This window comes from Marmota flaviventris, chromosome 15 (genome assembly GCF_047511675.1).
Source record: "Marmota flaviventris isolate mMarFla1 chromosome 15, mMarFla1.hap1, whole genome shotgun sequence".
Lineage (NCBI taxonomy): Eukaryota > Metazoa > Chordata > Mammalia > Rodentia > Sciuridae > Marmota > Marmota flaviventris.
The window spans coordinates 57,956,301-57,982,863 of NC_092512.1; the positions used below are offsets into that span (position 1 = coordinate 57,956,301).

General features: G+C 36.4%; 1 protein-coding gene across 1 annotated transcript in view; it reads right to left on the reverse strand.

Moving 5' to 3' along the window:
* The window catches only part of Crispld1 (cysteine rich secretory protein LCCL domain containing 1), a 42,352-nt gene extending 27,035 nt beyond the window's left edge, over positions 1-15,317 (reverse strand). Inside the window, exon 1 of the mRNA XM_027948704.2 lies at positions 15,060-15,317. Within this exon, the coding sequence (XP_027804505.1) occupies positions 15,060-15,317 (258 nt within the window). The remainder of the gene's footprint in view (positions 1-15,059) is intronic.
* Positions 15,318-26,563: the final 11,246 nt, after the last annotated feature.

A 26,563-nucleotide genomic window follows, 5' to 3' on the forward strand; every position in this document is an offset into this window, starting at 1 on the left:
AGAGACTGTGAGGCAGGCCAGGCAAGGTTCCTTTAAAATTGACTCTAAAACAAAGCCACATCACTAAAAGAAAAGTAGTAACCCATGAGAGAGATGCCTAAAATTAATTTATTTCTGATATGGAAATCTGAATTCCAATTAAACACCCATGTTTTAATATTATACAAATACTATACATATACATATTTTTTTCTGGGGGGAGAGGGGCATTTACAGGGGATTGAACTCAGGGGCACTCAACCACTGAGCCACATCCCCAGCCCTATTTTGTATTTTATTTAGAGACAGGGTCTCACTGAGTTGCTTAGCACCTTGCTTTTGCTGAGGCTGGCTTTGAACTCACCATCCTGCCTCAGCATCCTGAGACACTTGGATTATAGGCACATACCCCTGGGCCCACAGCTACTATATTTAATATTATAACAGATGCATAATATAGGGCAGATTGTCCTCATGGGGCAATAGAGCCATTAATTTGAGACAACACTTACATTACATTTGTCCAGAATTTCTATTAATTAACCTCATCTCATTGCACCATTGAGGCCCCTGTGGCCAACCATTCTCAACATGGGCCCTTTACAGCTGCTCTAATAAACTTTTACTATGGCTCCTAATATAAAATTTGGCTTAGAATAGATCACAAATAAACACTTATTGATTATTTCTAGTCTCACATTTGGCCTGGGACTGAGCAATAACTTAGGTCAGATGTACCAGAACCTGAGTTCCCAGCCTTAGATAACCATGCTTAGAAACCACTAGGGAATACTGTCAAAATATAGATTATGACTCAGTTGGTCAGGAGAGAAATAAATGCTAAGTCTAACCTGGTGCCAGGACCGTGCTAAGAAGCCATGCTTTCAGTAGTAAGGTTCTAACACCTGTCCATTCATATTTCTTGGTCACACCAGAGATAACCACAGGTTATCTTCAACAGGACTGTTCTCTCTATCCTCTCTTCCTTAACTACTTAAACCCTATCCTTTCTCCTCTTGGAAAGTCCCTTCTCTTGGAACCAACTGCAACCACAAAACTCCCTTTATCTCACCCTCCTCTGAATCTTTTTTAAACATATAAGTTACCTATTACTATATGTTATGGTTTGTATGTGTTGTGGTTTAGATCTCGAGTGTCCCCCAAGGCTCATGTATTATAGGCATGGTCCCCATGAAGCAATATTCAAAAGTGGATGTCTGGAGATAGGACAGGATTGTGAAGGCTCTCATCTCACCAGTGGATTAATTCATTGACAGATTCATAATTTGAGGGTTTTATTGGGAGATGGTGGAAACTGTATAGAAAGTGAAGCCTAGTAGGAGGAAGTAAGTCAGTGTGGACATGTCCTGGAAGGGTACATCATGTCTCGTGTCCCCTTTTCCCATGCCCTCTCACACACTCTCTGTTTCTCCTCTCACTGTCTATCTGTCTCTTTCACTCTCTTGCTCTCTGCTTCATGGCCACCATGAGCTAGCTGAACAGTCTTCCTTCCACCATGATGTTTTTGCATTGGAGTCAGCACACAATGGCCTGAATCCTCTGAAACCATGAGCCAATATAAATTTTTCCTCCTGTCAGTTGATTTTCTCAAATATTTATCACATGAATGAAAAGCTGACTACCACACTACATATTCTCCTAATTCTCTCTATTGCTTTGAGTCTTACCAAACCAGAATTTTAACTCGAAATTTGTGCCTTATACTTTTTTTCCATGGCACCTGTGTGCCTGAGACTGGGCAATAACTTAGGTCAGATACACAAGAACCTAAGTTCCCAGCCGCAGAGGTACATGATGATTTAAATTTAGGTGGAAGGACGTCCGTTACATAAGGGTAAGTCCCTATCAGTTGAAGTTGAATTTTTCTGTAAATGTCATAACTTTTTATAGACTTTCTGATAAAGGCTACAGTAATGCCATTACTCTGTTCATTGTCACGTAAAGAGAAGAGTCGTTTACTCTTCAGGACTAAGCTCTCAAGATCTGAGGAGATCTCAGTATTCAGTTTTTAATATTTCATATATTTTATATTTTAAGATCAAAATGATAGTAACAGGGTTTGAAACTAATTAAAACTTGCTTTAATTTACTGCACTTAGAGATGCCTACTTTAAAAACAAACATTAACATGAAAATTTTGTAAAAGAAAAAGTTGGTGGACAGATATTCATTTTACCTCTCTCACTGTATTGAGAATTCTGTGTTTTTTCCAATGATTCTTGCCTCAGGAATGACAGGTTGCTATGCTTCCATAGAAAGCCATGCAAACTCTATGGTCTTCTGTTTTCTTGACTGCCAAGAAGCTGAAAGCTATTTTAATAACCACAGCATTTCAATCAGATTCTTCACTTTACTGAGGAATATGCCTACAGCATCCCCTTCCTGACATTTAAAACAATGACTATCATGATGGCAAATATGCACATACAGCTTTCCAAAGTCTTTATCTGAAAACCTGAGAAATAAACATTATGTTATTCTTCATTTGTCTCCATACAGCTATCTCAGCCCCCGATGTCATGTACTATATTTCAAGAGGCTCAACTACCTAGAGCCCCCTCAGGCTCTCTGGTTTCTGGTTGGTTTTGGCCAATGGAAGACATAGATGACAAATCAGGGCAATTTAAATACTGATTATGCCTTCTGAGTCCTCTCCTCTCTGCCTGTCCATGGTGATGGTGTTCTCTCACACAGTCCAGTTCCAGGTTTCAGTCCCACTAAGTTGTGGCTCCACCATTCAAGGCTGAACATCCAACCATCTCCTGTACGTCTCTCACCTTAACCCAGTCCACACTCTGCCTATAGACCTCTCTTTATTTTATTGTTTTCTGTAGAGCACATATTAATGTATCATTTGTTTCCTGAGAAACAAATATCTGAGTATAAAAGGATCTCAAAATTTTTATCAGCAAACTATCTAACATATTATTGGACATATTCCAGATCTTAATAAATGTTTTCTTCTTCCTATTACTCTAAGAATCACAAGACTCTAAGAATCTGCTGTAATTAATATGAACTTTTAATTTCCATTTGGAACCTTGTTGATATTCACATGACCAAGGATGAATTTCAAACCCATTTTTTTCATCAGTGTTGGGGATCAAACTCGGGGCCTCTTGCATGCCAGGCAAGTACTCTGCTGTAAGCTATGCCCTCAGCTCCCTAAATCCAAAGTTTCGAATGATCTAAACACAGGATAATCACTGCCATCTAAAGTTCAAATGAAAGAATAATCACAGAATATGAATTAAAGTTTAGAGTAAGTTATTCCTAGCATTGCTTTGAATCTCTTAATAGTCAAATAATTGGAGACCTTGCTAACATTAAATTCCCAAATTACATTTCTTCTAAAGCTTCTAACTTCAGGAAATAAATGATACAACAACATGTGCTCTACAGAAAAACTAAATAAAAGAGTTTAGGTGATACCAATACTATCTATCTATCTATCTATCTATCTATAAGTATATACACACACATACACAGAAATACATGTTTGTATATATACATGCATATGTATCTATATATGCTAAGACAAATATTTTTAAAATATGAAGAAACCCAAAGTTTTGAAATAATTTGTATTGATTTTCAGAAACCAAACTAAATGCTGCCAAACTACTCCCAATGAAATGTTTCTTTACAGGTAAGCAGAGAAAAAAATTAATAGTGATATGCTGTTGCTCAAGTCTGCCATGAGTATCACTCAATAGAACAAGATTCTCCATCATTTGGGAAAATATCCCCTTGAATATCTACAAAATAGAGGCCCAGATCAGTTCACACAGATCACATCTGCCACACTCTCCCCTTCAAAGCTGCACTCATATTTACCTACCAATAACTACAGATAAAGTTCTCACCATCCAAATGCTCTATACTATAGACCCTACTACATAATCACTATAACCTCTTCCAAATACCATTTCAAAATATACCTCTTCTAATATACCTCCCCTGGCCACTCCTTCGTTCTGAATTTGTTATGCTTATGCAGTTTAAAAGATACTAATGTTTTCTTCTTACTTTATATGCTTTATATGTTGAAGACAGTTCTCAGTGGAAAGCCTTGGCATTGTGATCATTCTATCTTCAGGAAGATCCCCTCCCTGCCTTCAGAGAGGTTCTGACCACCCCACGTCACATGACAGAGATGTCAGTGACTCATTGTAGCTCTGAAAAATCACCAAAATCCATGAGAATTTAAAAACCCGTCATGCTTACTAAAGAAGTTTTTCCCTCTAATCAAAAAACTGCTGCACTTAAAAATGGAAAATTAAGTAAAACATAAGCTCTCTACTTCACTGGGAAGAATGCCTTTGCAATTTTCTAACGGAACTAACTTGTCAAAACAGAATCAAATCCTTTGCATTCAGTCCACTTTAAATTGTTGAAAAATCTAGTCATCTTTGTATTCATTCATCACACTGTTTCTCCTTCCAACTAGCATAATACTGAGCTTAGAGCACCTGTGAGCTGCTCAGCTGGGGATTACAAAGATTACTACAGCACAGTTTCTAACCACAAAGGAATGCGAGGACAGGGGGGAGGGGGGACATATAGAGAAGAGGCAGAGGCACGTCTAGGAGGTTATGGAAACCAGAACTGGGGTGGAGGCAGCATCTGACTCTGGAGGGAAGGTTTATTCAAAAGCTGATTATGAGGAAAAGTAGAAATCCCTTAAAGAGAAAGAATCTGCAGGGATGAATGAGCTTGATCAGCATAAAAACCCCAAAGGCATACAGAATGAGTACAGAGATGTTCCCATGTAATAGCACTGCTTTTTATTGTTTTAGTTTTACTCACTTTGTTCACAAAAATCTCAGCAGAAGAGACCTCTTGGTCTTTTCTTCACAGACAATATCTGATGTCCTTACTCCATCTTCATTCAAGAGCCACCCCAATGCATTATCATGTCAGTCTTTGGGTGACTGCTCTTTAATGTAGGGTTTGCAAAGCTCTCCCTTTGCAACATAAAAGGGAGAGCTCATAACAGTAATTCCATGTTCATGACAGGTCTCACCTAGTAGCTGACTATCCTATGGTCTAGTTTCCACTCCATCCACACCTGCCCTCTCTGAAATTCGCCTTCCTCTCTTCTCACTCATATGCCTTTGAAATGTCTCCTGTCACTGGCAGCTCTTTCACTATCCAGTAGAGCAGGGTCATTGCCTAATTTTGATGTTGCATTTCCTACTCCTCAGATGGAGCTCAACAGTAGGCCGACATAGTGGACATGCTGTCCAAGCCTCTTCATTTCTGAAGTCTAAATACTTAGGAGAGTAGGAAAGGGGCTTCTCTTCTCCTGCATCAGTTGTTACACTTGATATATTATAAAAAAAGAGAAGGAGAAAGAAATCATTGAGAGGGAAAATTAAAGAAACTGAATTCTGGAGTCAGCTATTCATGTCTGCTTTTAAACCTTGCTTCCTGCAGGAGGCAGAAAGCTTTCCTTCTACTTCATATGGGGATCCCAGCAGTTACCATAATCACCTGGAACCTTGTTAGGAATGTAGGATATTAGATCCACCCCTAGATCTACTAGGTCAATATCTGCATTTTAACAAGAACCCAGGGAAGTCTATGCACATTAAAATTTGAGGGAAATGGAATAAAGTACCCCTATTTCTACCCTACAAACCATATCTCATTGGTTTTTCATGAAAAATACTTTCTACCCTTAATATCCTGGTAACTGATTTCAAAATATGTGTTGGTTAAATGTGTAAAATATAAAGCATGCACTGCTTTATGCAAAAGAGACTGTGTTGGTTTTCATATTTTGCCTTTGAAGTTGATGAGCCACTAATACAGGCTATCTGTTTTCTTTCCCCCAATAAGCTACATGTAGGTAGTTGACATAGTAATACCTTATTGATTCTATTAATCAGTATAAAGAAAATCAGTAAGATTCACCACATCACAGTGTTAGGTTCCTATCTTTGGCCAGTTCATAACCCATGAATGCAAGTTACTTAGTTGGGTCAACGGTACCTAATTGTATTTTTAGAGTTCCTATACAAATATCTATATTTAGCATTCAGTTTTCAATGTAAACCTCAAATATACTATCTGGTCTGTGTGTCCTGATCTGTAATGTCTAATATCCAGATACTTTAAAAATAGATCCCCTCCTATGATGACTTTAATTATCTCTTTCTTCAAATGACTTCAATTATCTCTTTCTTGCCTAGTCAAGCAGTGACACTATGGGTAGTGCCTGGATAGAGTGGTCTGAACAATGGCAAAATAGAAAAGGCAACATTATTTACCATCTCTGAATTTTTTTTTGGTAATATCATGACATACTAGTAAACTTCTCCCATACCTAATAGACTTCTGAACTTAAAGTAATGAGAGAAAAGTGAACTTGAAGTATCTCAACACCTCCCATACGTCTGACTCCATAAGTATCCTTACCCAGAATCTCCAGAATCACTATTTCATAATAGTGATAATAGTCCTATCTTTAAACCCCCTTCTTTCCTTCCCACTCAATCCCAGCTGATGCTTTTGCTTTGTAGTTCACCAAAGTAATAAAAGCATTCATATAAAAATTCCCTTTTCTTTATCAAACACACCAAATGACCTACTTCTGTGTCAACAGCCTCAGCCTTTGCTGTTTGAATAAATGAACTGACTTGTAGTTCTATTTTCTCTCTCCCACACCAAGGACTTTCTCAACTTGTTTGTTTCCATTGACCTATAAATACGTTCACAAAAAATCAAAACAAAGCTTTTCCACATGCCTCTATAGCTATAGTCTCCCATTTCTCCAATTTCCTTCCCAGCAATGGTATCTTGAGTAGGTAAGTTACTTAATTTGCATATCCTCTAATCTCTTCTTACTCCTCATCAGGGCTTTTGGGCACATTTCACCCCTGAAATCCCATAAAAAGGTTACCAATAGCCTCCATATTGACAAAATTAACTTATCTTCATATCTTACAGCTTTTTCAGCAATACTGAAAAAAGTGACCTCTCCTTTGTCAATCTTTCCTCTCCTGGCTTGGGCGACACCAACTTATTCTGTCTTTCCCTCCAAGCTTGCCAGCCTCTTATTCTCAACTTCTTTGTTGGCTTCACCTTTCTGCTGGGTCTTTACATAGTACCATGCCCCTGGGCTCAATCCAAGGTGTCGACCCCTGTAAATAAGTCTTCTCCTTAAATGATGTTGCTCGGCAAGTTGAGTTCAGATAGCTCCTAACAATATCTATATGATCCCCACACTCTTATCTCAATTATTTTCATCTCTTCACTGACCTTAAAATGCAACTGAGGATGGCTCAGAACCTCAAACTAAACTTAGCCAAAATGAAACTCCTGATTTCACCTTCACCTTCTCCTGCTGTTTCTCCTCCTGTCTCATCAAATGCTTCAACTATTCACCAAGGGGCTTTTAAAACCTCAGAACAGGAGCTGGGGGGATAGCTCAATTGGCAGAATGCTTGCCTTGTATGCATAAGGCTCTGGGTTCAATCCTTAGCACACACACCACACACACACACACACACACACACACAAAAAAAAAAAAACCTCAGAACATGCCATATTCTTTCTTATACCTCACTGTTTACAAAACTAGTCAGCAATATTATTACCAAATATTCACTGAAAGCACAAACCTCTCTCCATCTTTATCAGTCTCACCCTAGCCCAAGTCACCACTATCTTTTACCTAGAATATAGTGATGGATTCCTAACTCAGTGAAACGCTGAAAGAGATTGACACTGGCAATAAGGCTACATCAGTTCCTTAAAAGAAACTGTCCAGTGGCTTATCATACTAGGAATAAAATCCAACCAGACCCAAAAGTTCTCTGGCCCATGCTTGTGTATCTATTTCATCTTCACTTCCCCTGTTACTGAAGAACATTCAGTCACATTGACCTTCTTTATGAAGCTCCAAAAGATGACTTAAAGACCTTGTGCTTAGTATATTTCTTCTGCCTAGAATAATAGTCTGTGTATCTCTGCTTAGCTGACTCCTTGTAATTCAGTTCTCATTTCAAAAGCCAACAACTCAGAGAAACCCTCCCCTACTATTCAACAGGACTAGTCAATAGATGCTTAAATCATGTGCAATTATTTGGTTATATGAATTCCTAAAAGGAATATCTAAGAGAATACAACCCGAATGATAACAAAGAATGAATGATCTTGAACTATCCCTCTTAACTGTGATTATATATAGCTACAAATAAATATTTTCAATTTTTCATGAAGGACTTCAGTAAAGATAACAGAAAAATGCAAGGAAATTGCATTTTCATATAAACTGCCTGTAAATTTGAGATCTGTTCCCTCTTGAATTTCCTTTCTAAAACTAAGTTGAAAAATTACAGTTAGCAGAGCATTAACAATACGTTGTTCTGTTCTGAATCTCACGCTAATGTTCTCATCTTCTGTTATGCAGGGAGTAGGGTAAATGGCTGGATTTAGGGATTGGGGAGGAGATAAATTAGGAAAACAGCAGACTTCTTTTTTCAAGGAAGTTAGAAGGCAAGGTAAGTTCTACCACCTCTAAATTTTTAGGATTGTGCTGATAACGTGAGTATCAAGTAACTGGTGATGTTTGGAATCTCTGTAACCATTCTGGATGCCCCTACAAGTTGACAGATCCAGAAACTTCTCCATCAATATTTAAACCAGAATGGATAATGCCCTCAGTTTTCAAAAACCTGAAGCCTAGGCATCAGAGATTTAATTTTGTACTAGATGCAGAAAATCCCAGCCTACTAGCAGCAAAGTCAATTGCATAATCTGGCAATAAGGCTTCCTTGATTTTTTCAGGATCAATGTTATGATTACAAAAAGGTTTACATTCACACTCTTGCTGCTTTTCAACACCTTCACAGCTGCCACCACATTCCTAGCCACCGTCACTGTGATTACTGCAGTCACTCTGTCTCTCTTCCCGTTATTGCCCCTCTGTTCACCACTTAAATATGATTTTCAACAAATCCAAACAGTCCTGAGTAAGTATAAGATAAGCTCCTCCTCTATTCAAATCTCAAAAAAAATTTTTTTGTTTAATCACTAAAAGGGAGAATCTCTATAATAACCTGTATTTTTCCTTGCTAACTAGTTCTTCAACCTCGTTTTCTACACTTCCCCAGCTTTATCAGCCACATTGCCAGGTCTGGACACTCAGGGGCTTCACATCTATTCCTTGCTAGGAATAATGCTTGCTGTGTTCAGTGCTGAGCCCCAAACAGTGCATGGTAAACACCAACATATATTGAACAAAAGAATTAATATTATTACAATTGCAGAATTTTGTGGCATTCTTCTCTGATTATTTCATTGTAACTCCATGCCATGTCTTGCCTGTCTAAAGCTCTACTTCAGTTGCTTACATTTAGTAACTCCCAGAACTCCAGGGAGTTCCTCTACAGTTATTATAAAGTTCAGTAGAACTGGGCTATAAGGTCACTTTATTTCTACAAGCAATATTATGTACAGTGCAATTTCCAAAAGAAAAAAAAATTAAAGTGTCAATGCATTTTTTAAAATTCAATTTTCATGTACTTTAAATTTTTGTAAATGAAGATACTTAAATCAAAATATAACTTTATTATTTCTAAGCATTCTTACTGAAGTGAAATAATACTTTGGGAAAATCAAAGAAGCTATTTCGTCTGGATATGGTGGCACATGTCTGTAATCCCAGCAGCTCAGGAGGCCCAGACAGGAGGATGGTGAGTTCAAAGTCAGCTTCAGCAAAAATCAAGGTGCTAAGCAACTCAGTGAGACCCATCTCTAAATGAAATACAAAATAGGTCTGGGGATGTGGCTCAGTGGTCAAGTACCCTGAGTTCAATCCTCGGTATTAAAAAAAAAAAGCTATTTTAAATTTAGAATATAGAAATTTTAGTTACTTTAATTAATGATAATATTCTATGAAACATAAAGGAAATTTCATGTACCTTTAAGTGCATGTAAGTACTGCATAAAGTTAAAAATATTTAAATTTTGAAAATAACCAGAGAAGCACTATTCACAGAAAACTATTGCGTTAGGAATCAAGAATTACAATGAAACTTTCATTATGATAAACTGAGGATACTATTTTAAAGTAAGAAATGTATAAACACTGAGCTATGGGTCAATGAGTCTAAAGCCATCACGTGTTCATCTGCATTTATTTTAGATACATATTACTGAGGGCAAATAAGAGATTTATGAGAGCAAACAGCAACCCACAGCTAGAGATTTTTGCACATCATTTGTACATCCCAGATTAGCATCACCCTGTTCAAAAAACAAGGTTTCCCCATGTTAAGTTTCTGGAATTATGTGCTATGAAACACATAAGGAAAAACCCAATTTCCAATTTTAAGCATGGCCTTAGAAAGAATGCAAGGGACACACTGGAACCAAGCCACTGTTTGCCTCATCACACACTGCACATTGAAAGTACCACTGGGTTCACAGCCTCCGGTTGCTTAGCAAAAGGAGAGGCCTTCAGTGGTATTTTGTTCACATTTGGAATACAGTCCTGCCAAGCTTCTGCCCATATCCTCACCCACATTTGAGATGAGAGTAAACACATCCAGCCATCAACCCTCCCAGATGGCTGCCAACAGGTCTCAGGAAGACATGGAAACAGCAGTAATAGCGGGAAATGGTTTATATAATTGGGCAGTGTGTCGTTTTTAGGTCAAGCGCTTGATTGCTAAGGCACATTCTAGACATAGCTGCACTTTGTACAATAGTAAATGTTTTAGATTTTAGTTGATCTATATAATGTTTTAAGAGAACACATGTTAAAAAATGTGTTAACAAGATACAAATACCCATTACTACTTTTTGCTATTTAAGTTCCAGGACACTTGATAATTTTTAGCATCCCCTAAGTATCTGAAAAAAAATTGTGAGGGGTTCTGAATTATCTGAAGTATTTATGCCTTCTTCTCAAGTTGTTTCTATTTTCCATTAAGTGTCTCTGGTGTTGGTAATATTCTTTCTTCCAGAACTTTAATTATTTAATAATAAATTTAATTCTTATTACCTGACCTCCTTAGTTATCCCACATATAATCTCACCTGTTCTTTTATCCATCCCTTCATTCAACACATATTTACTGAGCATTCAATTAACAAACACTTACTGAATACCTCTTCTATGCACCAAGCATTGGATGCTAAAGATAAATAAGGTATGATCCCTAATGTTCTAGGAAAGGAAAACAGAGAGGCAAATATTTTATTGCAATGAAACTTAAATACTATTAACAGGCTACAATGAAGTGCTTTAGGAGCAGGATAAGGAAATCAATACACCAAAGAAAACATCATAGGAAAGAATGTTTCAACTTAGTCTTGAGGGATAAATAGGAGCTTGCTAGGAGAAGACAAGAGTATAGGTGAGTGACCAGCACATATTTGTTTAAGGAAAATGTCAGTTTTCCTAAAAGGGAGGAGGGTGGATTAAGTCAGAAGTAAATTAGAAACAGATTGGTATAGTAGGCAGGTGGAAAACTCTACTACCCATGTAGACATGAGGCAATGAGCAAATGAAATACAAGAGGATAAAATAGAAGAGATTCTGAGACAAATTCAGAAATATTCTTGAGACAAACTCTACTGAACTAGGCAAGTAGTTGGTATTTGTTTTTTGTGTGGAAAGGGATAGCAGGACTTGAGGATGTGTCCAATTACCTGTTCGTTCATTTGTTTCTTGGGACTGAGCAGACAGACATCAGTGATATTCACTTAGAAAGATGACAGGAAGGAATGCAGGTGGGCAAATGAGAGTGAAGGAAAAGGTAGTTAGTTTCCTTTTCAGACATCCTTTGCTTGAAATCCCTGTGGAAGAATATCACACAGAGATCATGCAAGGGACAGGAAGAAGAATGAGAAAGATGTGCACAAAGAGAGCGCTCAGATGGAGAGATGGAACATGAAGCCATGAATATCAGAGGGTATTTAAAGTCATGGAGAAAAGGCACTGTAGAAGTAAGAAGGACAAAAAGCAAAATTCTGGGAAACAAATTTTAAGGATGAGCAGGAAACAAGGACATAGGAATGTATAAGCCAAATGATGAGGTCCCACAGCTCATGGACCGAAAGGCTTGAAGAAAGCAAACCTGTTCAACAGACTTCAATGTGTCCTCTCACGGCAACCTGTGGGCTTTATATTTTTTCACGGATTTTACCAATGAAAGAAATAATATCCATAATGGTTACCAACCATCAGAGTTAATACCAGCAATCAGCAGAGAAAAAATATGACCCTATTTAGTTCCAAAGCCAGTATTTTTTCCTTTAAAATCCATTGCGTCTTCAGCAAGAGTTTCCTTTGATGACTAAAAGGATTCCATTTCTCAATGTGCCCTAAATTAAATATAGAAAATCTCTCTTCAGGATTACTGGTTCCTGTCATCAATAACTCATTTCTCCCCTTCCTGACTCTGCCACATATGTGTGATTTCATCAGCTCGATGTTCTTCTAGTTCCTGATAATCAGCCTGACAATCCTTGCCTCCTGCATGTGTCTGATCCTCTTCTTCTCATTGACATATGCCCTCCAATTTCTTATAGAGTTCGTGGTGCTGACCACCTTCACGAAACACCAAACAGCTCATCATTCTAACTCACAGTTAGAACATTCCACCACTCTGTGCTGCCCTGGTATTGTCCATAAACAAGGGATGTTGTGTTCTGGCTTACTAGAAAAGTTTCAGGTATTTCTATTCCTTCTTCTCAATCAACCTGTAAGTTTTGCAAGGGAAGATGCAGCTTTCCAGAGTCAATGTTTAACCCTCCAAGTTAAATGAGGATAAGAGTAGGGTGGGGATGTGATGCTAATACGTGTAGATGTGGCTTGGCTACCCTGGCACTAAAATAAGCACTAATTGTAAATAAGGTAACTGGTTATTCAAACATGGAGTAAGAAATGACATACATGGTATACATGGCCAAAAGTGGTGGCATCTATCATAGGACATGGCAGATTTTATGAAAACAGCTCTTTGGACAATTTTTAATAGTATTTTTCTCAGAATAAATACATTCTCAATAACAATTTGAATCAATTGTATTTTACAATATTGATCCATATCTGTACTTATACTATCATAAAATACATAAATCAACAGTATTTCCAACAAGTAATATTTTTTAAACTTCTCCCTGAATGTGGATTCTAAAAATCCTGTATTCCAGTATTACAGTGAAGCACTGAACTCCTCTGAAACCTGGTTAAAGGCCAAGACACAGTTCCAGTGCTAATAGTATCTAAGGGCAACACAACATAAACCCTGGCTGGTTTCTGAATCTACATTTCAAGGACAGAATGAAACCAATGAAACTAAAAAGAAACCCATATAAACATCCCAGACCAGACATCATACAATAGACAGTTATTTTTTTTGGAAGTCAGACATGAAAAGGAATCACAGAACTGTTCTTTCCTGATTTCCATAAATTTCTTAAATCACACACAAATATTTTCAGATTTCCTTTTGTGGGTTTGAACTCCCAAGTTCTTCTTTATTTTAAAGAAAAAGCTACTGAATACCTAGCCACATGGAATAAGCATAGAGTGGCCTACTTGGAAAGGCTCCCTAATTGGGAGCCTGTTTGAAGGTTGGTAGATGAAGAAGTCATGCTGTCTTTCACTATGGACACACACTTTAAGATACACAAGAAGCAGAAATAGGAAACATTCGAGATGTTATATCCTGCACTGAATTTTGAGAAGAGTTTAATGATTTCTTTAGATGATATTTTTAAACATATGAGGAAGAAATAAAATTAGTTGTATATGGCATAGTTGTATATATAAACATATGAGGAAGAAATAAAATTAGTTGTATATGGCAAGATCTCATATCTTACTGAGATCTTGTGAGACACCAGTTAATGAGCTAAACATTGTACAGGTTATCTATCTCATTTAATCCTCACAACAATTGTCTAAGATTAGTACATGCATTCATTATACATAAGGAAATGAAGTAGAGAGAAACTGCCCCACATCATACAACTAATGGTGGTCAGTGCCAAAATTTAAATCCACACAGCCTGACTCCTGGCCCCCAATTCTCAAGTTCTCTTGAGTACTACCTACCTTCTTTGGGGTAAAATATTTTGTCCAGTAAAAATCAAAACAATATAATGCAATATTTTCTAATGGGTAATGGAAATTTAGACTTCTATATTTCTTGAAAGTTATCTAAATGAAGAATACCCAAGACAACTAATGTAAATGTAGAAAAAAGGAAAAACCAGAATGCATTAAAAATAACCACACCCTGCAATGTATGCAAAGGAGAAATATTATTTCTAATGTTCTTTAAAGAATCTTTGGTGTCACCAACTACTATTTACTATCAGGCTTTGCTAGTGCATAGCTAATTCATGGAAGTAATATCATGAATATTTGACGTTTTCTAAATATGGAGAGTAAACTAATACAGAAGTAATTTAGTTTCCCAAACTTGTTAATTTATGCTGAGTAAATATAAGGTTATCAAGGATAAGGTGGATATTTTTATTTAATACTTTGCCCAGCCTTATTTTCATACTTGAAAGTTCACAAAAAATGAATCCAGGGAAGGGGAAAGTCATTGCTGAAGCACTGTAACATATAAAGCAACCACAGAAATATGCCCTTTACAATGTCAAAGGCCCACTAGAAATATATATATGGAATCCAGAAAGTTTCTTCAGATTCATTATCTCGGAACTTTCCACAACCACCATTCATAAGGTTCTATCAGATATTAGAATGTCATTATTCTATTAAGTCACTTAAAAGCCAATGCCCCTGCTGTCCAGCAGTATAGAGACTTTCAGGTAAGAGTAGGATTTGGAGCACTTTAGCTGCATTTGAAGGTACTTAATTCTCTGAAACTCAAAGAGCTCTTAAAAATAAGAGGAACTTTAATAAAGAATGTGCAGAGGAAGATATCCTTGAACAAAAGCTTTTTTTATTTCATACAGGACAATGGTAAAAGATTAAAGAAAAGTATGAAGAAATCTAACCATGATGGCTGAAAGCATCAATAAACATTTCTTTTGTATTTACCAATTGAAAAACATCCTTACCATATACTCCATATTTGAAGCTGTTGGATACACCTGACTTCGTAATTTATTATGAAGGTCCAAGATACTTTGCATGTCATTGTCTGTGATGGCCCTTTTGCCTCTTTGCTTGGCTGTCCACCACTCACCATCCTCATCCATGTATTTTTCCAACAGTTTCTCCAATAAAGTGGCGTTAGGAACCACCATGGCTGGAATTATTCTAGCCATGAATAGCACTGTGGTTACTCTCAGCCACTCTTGCACGGTACACTTCATAATGAATGACCTCAGGATTTCCCCGGGAAAATCTCCAAGACAGGCTCTTCCACTCCTTTTGGCTATAACGACATGTCACATGATTAAGATGAACGTACCAGTAGATATTATTAATACTCTAATAACAAAAGCAAAACAGTAGTTACAAAGGGAATGTGCCAGTTCGTCTATATAAAACCTTTCTGAAATTAGTTATCTACTTTCTTAAATTAATTTATCTTCAATCCATTTATTTTTCTTTTGGAGTATTTTAAACAATGCACCATTTCCACAAAATAGAGAATTTATTTTCCAAGATAACCACAAGGTCAAAAACGAATGGGAAAAGTAGATCAGGAGAGTCTAAGCTAGAAAAAAAAAATTTTTTTTTCTTAAATACAAGACTTTAAATTTCTACACATTACATAGTGCCTGAAAAAGGTGTTATCTACCTAGAATGTTTATTTCCATCTGGAGGTTCAGTGTTCCTCTCTGATGACTTTTAAGGTATTTTTGTTTTTAAATTAAGGCATTATTTGATTCCAGTGTCTCATTTTTTGTTAAGAGGCATTCATAATGACCATTACATTTCTGAAATTGAGGGTGAATGTTTTAAAGAAGTATAAAATGCAATTCATACTTGTATCCGTGGGCACATAGAGAGGACCCAATGAATGATAAGGGTCACTGGGGAAAGTCTCTTATCCATGCACAGGTCAAGAACTCGATCAGTCTTTCTTGGAAGGTTTGTGCCTAACCTGTACCTCATCCAAGAAAGCCAGCAACTTCAGAGATTTTCCTCCCTTATACTAAAGGCGCACACTTAACCCAATGGAGAGCGCGCCTCTGGGGAGGTGGTGAAACCAACAAAGTCACTTACAAGAACAAGATCCCGCTCATCTCCACAGCCACTGCTTTCTCAGTAGCCCACCTATCCTCCATGCTGGACCATTCTTAACAAGTTGGCTTTTTATTATTCTTACTTAGAGTTAAAAAGAAAAGGGGAGCTAGGAAAAAGTAGCAGTGTGACCAGTGAATGATGCGTTTTAGAAACGCCCTTACCTCTCCAGTGTGAAGTTTCCTACAGGAGCTGAGCCCAGCAGGACGGCCGGCCTCTGCAGCCGCCTCCAGTCTTCACACTCCACTGCAAACACACAGCCCTGTTCAGGAGAGACCCGGACACAGCGAGTCCCTGAGCAAGGAGGGCGCTGACTACAGGGGACGCGAGCCTCTGACTCCTCGGTTCCTTTCAAACCTGGAAGAAGTAGCAGGCAAAGCGCTCCAAGTTAGACCAAGAGCTTTGGGGCGGAAAGAGAGCTGCTTCGTTAGCTTGCCACGGTGGGCGCCCAAGCGTCTCTAAGCGTTATCTGCAGGAGCAAGGGGCGGGGACACCAGCAGGGCTCGGCAGCGACCTCGCGCTCCTGCCGGGTGCAGTCTGGGCGCGCAGAGCCAGGCGCCAAGCGCTTCCGCCGCTCCCTCGCGCTCGCGGGCATTTATTGCGGTCCCTGCGCGCGCACGTGACGTGGGCGCTCCTCCTCGCCCACCCCACCTCCACCTCACCCGGCCCTGGCCCAAAGCCCGCTGCAGCGCTGCAGCGGCCCGCCCCGCTTCTCCTGGCCCGGGGAAGCCAGGGCGCCCGGCCTTTGTGGGCGAGCTTTGGACCTCAGAGACCAAGAAGGGCATGGACTGAATCCTGGGAGGTGTGTGTGTGAGGAGGTCCCCCAATTCCTCCCGCCCCTTTGGATTCCTCTACTTTCAAAGATCCTCTTCTTAGTTCCTTTCTGATGAGATTCTAAAATGCTTCAATAGACTTTACAGCTGCCCTGCCTGAGAACAGGGGGTAGACGTAGGGGGTTATCCACACCTTAAATGGAGGCACAAAGGAGAACTGGGGGAAGGATGGAGAAAGGAAGCCTTTTTTTTTTTTTTTTTTTTTTTTCATTTTCTGCAGGGGTCAGCATCTGTTTCAGGAGCTAGTATCTAGAATAGAGAAGTTATTCTTTTTGGCTCCATTACGTCTTTATGAGGTCCAGATGGAGAATGGGTTTCATAAAATTATGGCGCTATGGGTGGTTAAGGTTGCCTGACAACTGAGAGCCACAATTCACCCATCATATATGCAACACTGTCTTCCCACGGTGACCGCAGATTTTTTTTTCTTCCTATTAATGTATATACTTATGAAGTTAATATAAAGGGTACCAGCAGTTAATTTAAACAGTACTAGGTTGACACAAATTCAAACTCCAGTCCTAGAATAGACAATGAAAGAGAGTCTCCCTGTTGTCTATGTTGTAATTTAGAGTAAGAACATTAATAGGTTACAATCCATAATGTTACAGGCTCACCCTGCTGAATACACTGATTTCTACAGGAACGTTTTGTTGTTGTTTGTTTGTTTGTTTTTAAGTGCAAAAACAGTTTCTAACTTATTAATTCATTAATTTATTTATTTATTTTTGCATTACAATTCTTAATACACCATCCCGTTACTTTTGGAAGGAGGGGTGGTACTGCGGATAAAATCTAGAGCCTTGCATATACTAGGCAAACACTCTATTAGTGAACTACCTCTATAGCCCTACCTAGTTCATTTACTGTTGCTTCCTTTTTGTAGTGAGTTATAATCTCGATATCTAAATGCTGGAGTATCCAGCATATGATTAATATAAAACATTCTAGTAACTCATACCTCAATGGCTGCCTGTCTTCACCATCTAACTACACTTCTTTTTAAATTAAACTTGAAAAGCTCAGCTTTAAGCCTCATGAGACCTCTCTTCTCACAGGAAGAAAGAGGAAGCATCATTTATCTGAAGGGTGAGAAAGGTGTCAGGTTCTGGTGCACATAAGTCTTCCATAGGTATAATTTCACAATTTTATAGCAACTTAAGCACAAAAGGACTGTTAAATGCATATTTTCAAATGATTATTTTTAGTTCTCATGCACTAAGTTCAGAAAACTTGATATCCTCCTACAAACTGATGGAAGATCACCAAAGTCCATGGTTCAAAAAAAAAAAAAAAAATCATTTGTAAAAGCAATCATTTGTTACAGCAATTAAAGAACATGTTTCTATACTGCAACTTTTACATGGCATTGAAAATAAACCAAGTATTGAGTAAAAAGCATTAAAAGTAATAATATTACTTGAAGTACTTTAAAAGAAAACTCAAATTGGGAAAAAGGAAATTAAGATAATACGGAAATTAAGTTAAATGCAGTGATAATCCTTGAAGGTTTCAGTTTAAAACCTTTCCACACAATGGACAAATCTGACTCAAAAATGCTTACATTAAAGAAAATAAAGTTTAGTTTTAAGGTTTTAATTCCAAACTTTCTCCAGGCAAGAAAAAAAAACCACTTTAACTCAATGTTTTCATTGGTTTTAATATAAAAGAATGATTTTATATAATTCTCATGTTAAACATTAACATTTCAGTGATAAATCTTGTCATTCCTGATTCAGTATATACGTTATTTTGAAAAGAAAAATCATCAATTAAATATATTTTTTTTAAAAGTTAACTTACCCAAAATACTATGACAAATTTTCTATGACAGTTGATGCATAACAGAGTGGTTTACCTTAGTACAGAATTAATTCCTTAAGGAAAATAAATGTGCTCCCAATTATATAGTTATTTGACATAGTTTCAAATTTTTATTTTGATAAACACATAATTTATGTGTTTAATAATTTTGGGTTATTTTACACAGTTTATAAGAATGCTTAAATGGGGGATATTTTTAGGACATAGTAAACTATGAGTAAAATACAAATTAATATTTTCTATTTCAGAAATTCAATTTATATTTGTCTGCAATTCTGTCATTTCCTTTTTATGTAAATATATGATGTAGAAATGTCATATTGATGAATAAACTGTTATATATTATTTTGAAGTAAACTTACCAAATGACAATCTGTAAAAAAAAAAAAAAAGGAAGAAAGAAAGAAAGAAAAGAAAAATCAAATACAATGTCGTCAAGTACTCAAAGGGAACACTGTGCACATTTTACTCATTGTTGAGAAATCTGTGTAGACAGAATAAAATCTCTTCCCCACACCCAATTCATGCCAAAATGGCTCTCTGGTCTGTGGCTAAACTATTACATGTAAAGACCAGCTATTTTTAGCATTACTTCTTTTTTGTGGTAAATATTGTTGGTTGTCTGATCAATAACCAGCTTTCTATCCCTTTCTTTATGCCAAGCCCACAGCCTCAAATATACTCAGGATGTCCACATTTTTATACACAATCAAGCTGACATCCTCAGGAGGTGCATGTTGCTTAGCCAAAGCCTGGCATCTATCCCGGCTACTAGCAACTAATTCTGCATAAACAGGTCATACAACCCTGGTCACTGGAAGGAAGAAAGACAGTTACTTGGAAGTGAGGAGAAGTGTTGGCAAGAGTTTTTTTTGCTGATAAAAAGAAATGGAGTCTCTTTATCCATTCATCTATTGAAGGGCATCTAGGTTGCTTCCATAGTTTAGCTATTGTGAATTGAGCTGCTATAAACATTGATGTGGCTGCATTACTATAGTATGCTGATTTTAAGTCCTTTGGGTATAGACCTAGGAGTAGGATAACTGGGTCAAAGAGATGAATGGCTAAAGAAACTGTGATATATATATATATATATATATATATATATATATATATATACACACACACACACACACACACACACACACACATATACATACACACACACACATACACACAATGGAATATTACTCAGCATTAATGGCAGGGAGTGTGGGTGGGGCATGGGAAAAATGGAGGAACTTTGGGTAAAGGGGAGGAAGGGGAGGAGAGGAAGTATGGGGAAAGGAAAGATGGTGGAATGAGATGTTCATTAGTACCCTAGGTGCTACATCATGTACAGTTAGAGAAATAAAAAGGTGTCCTGCAATTGTGTGTATACAATGAGTCAAAATGCATTCTGCTGTCATATCTACCTAATTAAAAAATAAATAAATAGAAATGCAAACAGAGAAAGTATCTCTTTAGGTGCTTATATATAAGTTTGTGAAATTTAAAGATGCAGCATACCAAGAAGAGAGATAACCTGAAGGCAGAGACATATCACCCTTAGTACAGAATTAATTCCTTAAGGAAATTAATGAAAGCAGACATAGCTGAATCTCTCTGACATTAACCCATTATCGGTACACCTTCCCTCCACATTCTTGCTGTAAGAGGTAATGAACGTCTGAAGTCACGTTGATATCAGAATTCAGTTACTTGCAGCATAAAGCATTATAGCAGATACATTTCTACAGAGATGGTTTCTTCCTCTATCAATGTCATATTTTCTTCATGCTGTTATTTTTATTCATGTGCACAGTTAGATGTTATTTTTAAATGTGTGTTTTTCCTATGTGTGTTTTCTAATCTCTGCACTTACAAAAGTGAGCATATAGTCATTTTTAGACATTTCATTCATTGTGTATAGTTTTATGACATCAAGACTTTTCGCTCACCACATAGTTGGTAAGTCCATCACTACTGGGAGAATAAAATTCTCATGGTAGGTAGTTTGGGAGGAGGTAGCATTGTAGCACAATGTATTAAGACATAGAATATAAACTAAGCTACTTAAATTCATGGGGTCTTGAGTATGATACTTGACCTCTGTAAGCCTTAGATTCTTCCTTTTTAAAGGGAAATAAAACTAGCCACCTCACATTGTCACTTTGTGTATTAGGATGAGTTAATATGTGGAAGCACTTAAAACAATAACATAAGTAGAAAGTACTCAATAATGGAAAAGTATTACTACAACCAAAACTAACTAGGGACTTTGTATTTGCTATTTTATAAAGTCAATGGGCTTTAATCAAAGTGTTGTGTAGTTTTAAGCATTAAACTTTTGAATAGAAGTAACTGGCTATACACATGATTCATAATAAATCTTTAAAATGTTTGGTCATGTGTAGTGAATTTATTCTCACAACCAAAACAGTTTTCAATTCTGCATATTGTAGGACACAGTTTTCATTCCTATTAAAAGCAGTCATTTTAAGATATATGAATGTATATAATATGCAATATTTTAGAATGTTCTATTTTTAAGAATACTTAGTACAATTATATTACATGACAAAATTTTAACACACAGGCTTTCTACTTTAATTGCAAATGCATAGTTGATTATTAAAAGCTCATTATTGAAATGTTGCACACATGCAGTAAAGTGAAAAAAATCTTAAGTAGGCAGTTAATGAAATTTTCCAAATTTAGCACACCTGTATAAAGACCACTCAGTTACAGATAGAGAACATAACCATCTCTCCAGAAACCTTTTCATGCCTCCTTCCTCTCCAAAGATAACTTATAATCTTTTATTGAAAACCAGTTTTGCTTACTTTAAATCTTTATATAAGTGAAATCACAGAGCAAGTAATTCTGTGACCAGGGATGTAGCTCAGTTAATAGAGTACCTGTCTAGAATGCACGAAGATCCTAGGTTCAATCTCCAGTATTATTCGCGCACCCACATACACACACACACACATACACACACACAAAAAAAATAGAGCAGATGATTCCATTGTATAACTTTTGTGTTTAGAGTTTTTCATTCAATATATTTGTAAGATATATCCATTTTGTTTTATATAACAGTAATTTATTATTTTTGTTTGATGACCATACCACAAGTTATTTATTCATTATGTTGTTGAATATTAAGGTTATTAAACATAATTAAATGCAATGTTGCTACGACCATTGTTATATGTGTCTTTTGGTGCACACATTTATGCTTTTTAATATTGGCTATGTAGTTAGAAGTAGAACAGCTGGATGCTAAAATATGCTTATTTAGAACTTGAGTAGATAAAGTAGGTTGTATATCTTTTTCTTATTGACTTGTAGGAACTTTTTGCAAGTGTTGGGTACATGTACTTTATCATTATTCCTCTTCATTTTTGGCCTTTTACTCTGTCTCTTAACAGAATATCTATCCAAATTTCAAGAAACTTCAATTTATTAAGCTTTCTCTTTATAGTTAGTGCTGTGTCAGATCTGTCAGAGAAGCATTTGCCTCTCCCAAAGTAATGAAAAAAGTCCACATTTTTATCTTCTAATTCTATTATTTTAAATTGTAAGTCAAGTCTTTAATCCATTTGTAATGAATTTTTTGTTTCATAATGTAAACAAAGAAAATTTAAGATTACAATGATTACATTAAAAAGTCTACATTACTTGCCATCATCATTGTAAAACTCTTCATGAATTATTATTCTGCTTAAAGTCAAATTTGAGAATTCAAAGATAGAAAAAAAATCATTGGTCTTTGCAATTAGAAATATAATGATGCTTCTTCAATTGAATTATTAAAAAAATATGAGTGCTGAGAACTACGTTGATGCTACAAGCTGGAAACTCAACCTATTTCTTAGTGTGTAGAGAAGTAACAACTTTAAATTTAGTTTTAGATTTCAAAAAAATTATTTTATTGTCTTTTTGCAGTTTGGCTGGTTTTCAATCATGAAATGCAATGATTTTGTTAAATATTATTTTAAATATTAAATAAATATAAATATTATGTTAAATATTATTTAAGTTATCTTCTACCAGTCATGCACCTCTCTATGCACTGGAAACAGAAAATAAAAATCAGTAATTTCTATGTCTTTCTGAGCCTTTCTTGATACTGTTTCCAGTGCTGAAAGTCTTTTTGATTCATGCTTTCCTGATTTACCCACATTCGAAGCATCCTCCTCCACAAAGATTTTCACTGTTGCAGCCAGTCTTTTTCTGTTATTTTATTTTTCTCTAAATCTGATCACCTTTTGTATTGTGAATGACAGATCTTCATGTTTGTATTTCTCCAACAATGCTAAAAGCTCCTTGAGAGAAGATATCATGTTCGTATGACCTTTGTATTGCTTACAATGTATGTTACATGCACAAATCTGGATTTTTTGAATATTGCATATTTATCAGAAAAGTGCATGTATGTCTGGATGCACAAGCCTGTAGGCAGGAGAACTAGAATCTACAAAATGAACAAAGCACACCATGCTGGAGATGGTGGTCACCTAGAGCTATTTCATTTGAAGTAACATCCTATGCTGAAGTACACATTAATATCATAAATGTGCACTAGTGAAGACAGGCAATTCAGGTTATTTTAAAAAATAAAAACTATGTGCAAAATAAATACTCTCTACAATATCTCCAGATCCACTATCATTAGCCCTTTTTCAGTAGTTAAGCAATTTAAGGAGCACTGGCCTACGCCATTCATTTGGGATAAAATATATGTTTTTAAGTCCTTTGGGTATAGACCGAGGAGAGAGAAAGCTGGGTCAAATGGTGGTTCCATTCCCAATTTTCCAAGGAATCTCCTTACTGCTTTCCATATTGGCTGCACCAATTTGCCATTCCACCAGCAGTGTATGAGTCTATCTTTTCCCCACATTTCGCCAACACTTATTATTGTTTGTCTTCATAATAGCTGCCATTCTGACTAGAGTGAGGTGAAATCCTTAGAGTAGCTTTGATTTGCATTTCTCTAATTGCTAGAGATGATGAACATTTTTTCATATATTTGTTGATTGATTGTACACCCTCTTCTGTGAAGTGTCTGTTCAGGTCATTGGCCCATATATTGATTGGTTTTTTTTTTTTGGTTTTTTTGGTGTTTAGCTTTTTGAATTTTTTATATATCCTAGAGATTAGTGATCTATCTGACATGTGAGGAGTAAAAATTCGCTCCCAAGATGTAGGTTCTCTATTCACCTCACAGATTGTTTCTTTTGCTGAGAAGAAACGTTTTAGTTTGAATTCATCCCATTTATTGATTCTTGATTTTAATTCTTGTGCTATAGGACTCTTATTAAGGAAATTGGGGCCTAATCTGACGTAATGAAGATTAGGACCTACATTATCTTCTATTAGATGCAGAGTCTCTGGTTTAATTCCTAGGTCCTTGGTCCACTTTGTGTTGAACCAACCTAAATACCTTTCAGTAGATGAATGGATTAAAAAAACATGGCATATATACACAATGGAATATTACTTAGCAATAAAAGAGAATAAAATCATGGCATTTGCAGGTAAATAGATGGAATTGGAGAAGATAATGCTAAGTGAAGTTAGCCAATCCCCCCCTCCTCCCTCCCCCCAAAAAACAAATGCCAAATGCTTTCTCTGATATAAGGTGACTGACTCATAGTGGGGTAGGGAGGGGGAGCAGGGAGAAATAGACGAACTCTAGATAGGGCAGAGGGGTGAAAGGGAAAGGGAGGGGGCAGAGGGTTAGCAATGATGGTAGAATGTGATGGACATTATTATCCAAATTACATGTATAAAGACAGGAATTTTGGTGTGAACATACTTTATATACAACCAGATATATGAAAAATCGTGCTTATGTTTTGTGTAATATGAATTGTGATGCATTTCGCTGTCATTTATTTTTAAAAAAAATCAATAAAAAATAAAAAAATATACATACTTCTCTAAAAAGAGAGAGAGAAAGGAATAGTCTTTTTTTTTCTTAAATCTTTTATTCAATATGTTCTTCCTAACCATTCATAAGAAAATGTTTCCTATTGACAGAAGAATCAAATTATATTTCAGAATGATGCTCTATTTCATTGATTTTTTAATGTATCTTTTATCAGCTGTTAGCTAATATTGCCACACATCTCTTCATGGCTGATATGAAGATCTACCATTTGCTTAGTGTTAATTTCTGCAGATTTTAAGTCATAACAAAAGCCATAGATAGAAAACTGAAAAGAGCTATTCAGTGATATGAAATTCTCTGTCCAGGTTAAAGAACTGTATGTTTAGGAGCCATGGTTGTAGCTCAGTGGTAGAGCACTTGCCTGGCATGTGTGAGGCTCTGGGTTGAATCCTCAGCACTAGATAAAAATAAATACATGTGTCCATCTACAACTAAAAACTTTTTTTAAAAAAAGTAAAAGAACTATATTTTAATTTCTCCCAATCCAAATACCATAAACAATTGGTAATAATAAAACCTTTTAAAATTTAAGGAGTGTTTCTAAAATATGTTCAAGGTGGCAAGAGAAATCTAGCAGCGGCTCTATCTTTTGATGATCACTTTTCTTTCTGGACCCACAGAAGGACTTGACAATGTGCTTGGGTTAGAGGTTGCCTGTCAGGTTTACCAAGAAGGGCAGCTGAAAGGCGGACATTGTAAAAGGAAAAGTACTCACCCTTTCATGTGCAGAATTAATGTCAGACGGGCTTTTCATCCCAATATAAGGAAGATGAAAGCTTTCTCAACTGTCATTAGTTAGCCTATGAAGAAATAGTTGGAAGAAAACCCCTGCAGCTCACTTTTAGTGATGATTTTAAAGAATGATATTTAACAAAAGTGAAAGAAGATTCCTAGTGTCTAGCAAATATATATCCTCTCCAATTAAATATCGTATGCTTGCATGATCATGTAGTACTTGAACCTTAAACTCATTCTTTAATAGATAGCAGGGGAGAGATTAAGAAAATTTAATTTTAACTAGATAGGTTGCAGAGAAAACACGGAAAATGTGGAAGAAAATGGACAACTTTATATTTGCAATGTTACCTCTAACTATCCTCCTGAAAAAAAGCCCAAGAATTAACACAGACTTTAGAAATTCTTTGGTTCTAAAAGAATGAAATAACTACAAAATAAAAGCTTTGGTAACTAATGATTTTACAAACAGGCAATAATCACATGAATAAATAGAAAATATGCTTAAATACGCTTTCACACATGAATATGAAATGGTTTTTAACTCAATGCTCTGCAGCTGTGTAGTTTGCAGAACATGCCCTTTACTTCTGCTTTCACCTTACTTCATGTTGTACCTTAATTTGGATACCCATTCTCACTATCTCTCTGCCTCCTAAATATTCCTAACTTTGTGCTGTTTGCCCAAATTCTTCCCCAAATTATAACATCTCTCTTGATTGCTGCATGTATCTCTCTTTCTTTTCCTCTTCTTGCATCTACAATCTGATTTCTCCCAAGAAACCTAACTATTTAGAAGTATTCTACCTATACTCTAAAATCTATATAAACCTGAAAACACTCAACGAAAGCCAAAGTTAACTGTAAAACTATGAGTTTTTATTCACTTTTTAAATTTTGTATTTATTTATTTTTATTTGTTCTTTTCAGATATACTTGGCAGTAGAGTGTATTTTGGCATAGTATACATACATGGAGTATAACTTATCCTAATTAGGATTCCATTCTTGTGGTTGTACATGATGCCGAGTTTCAA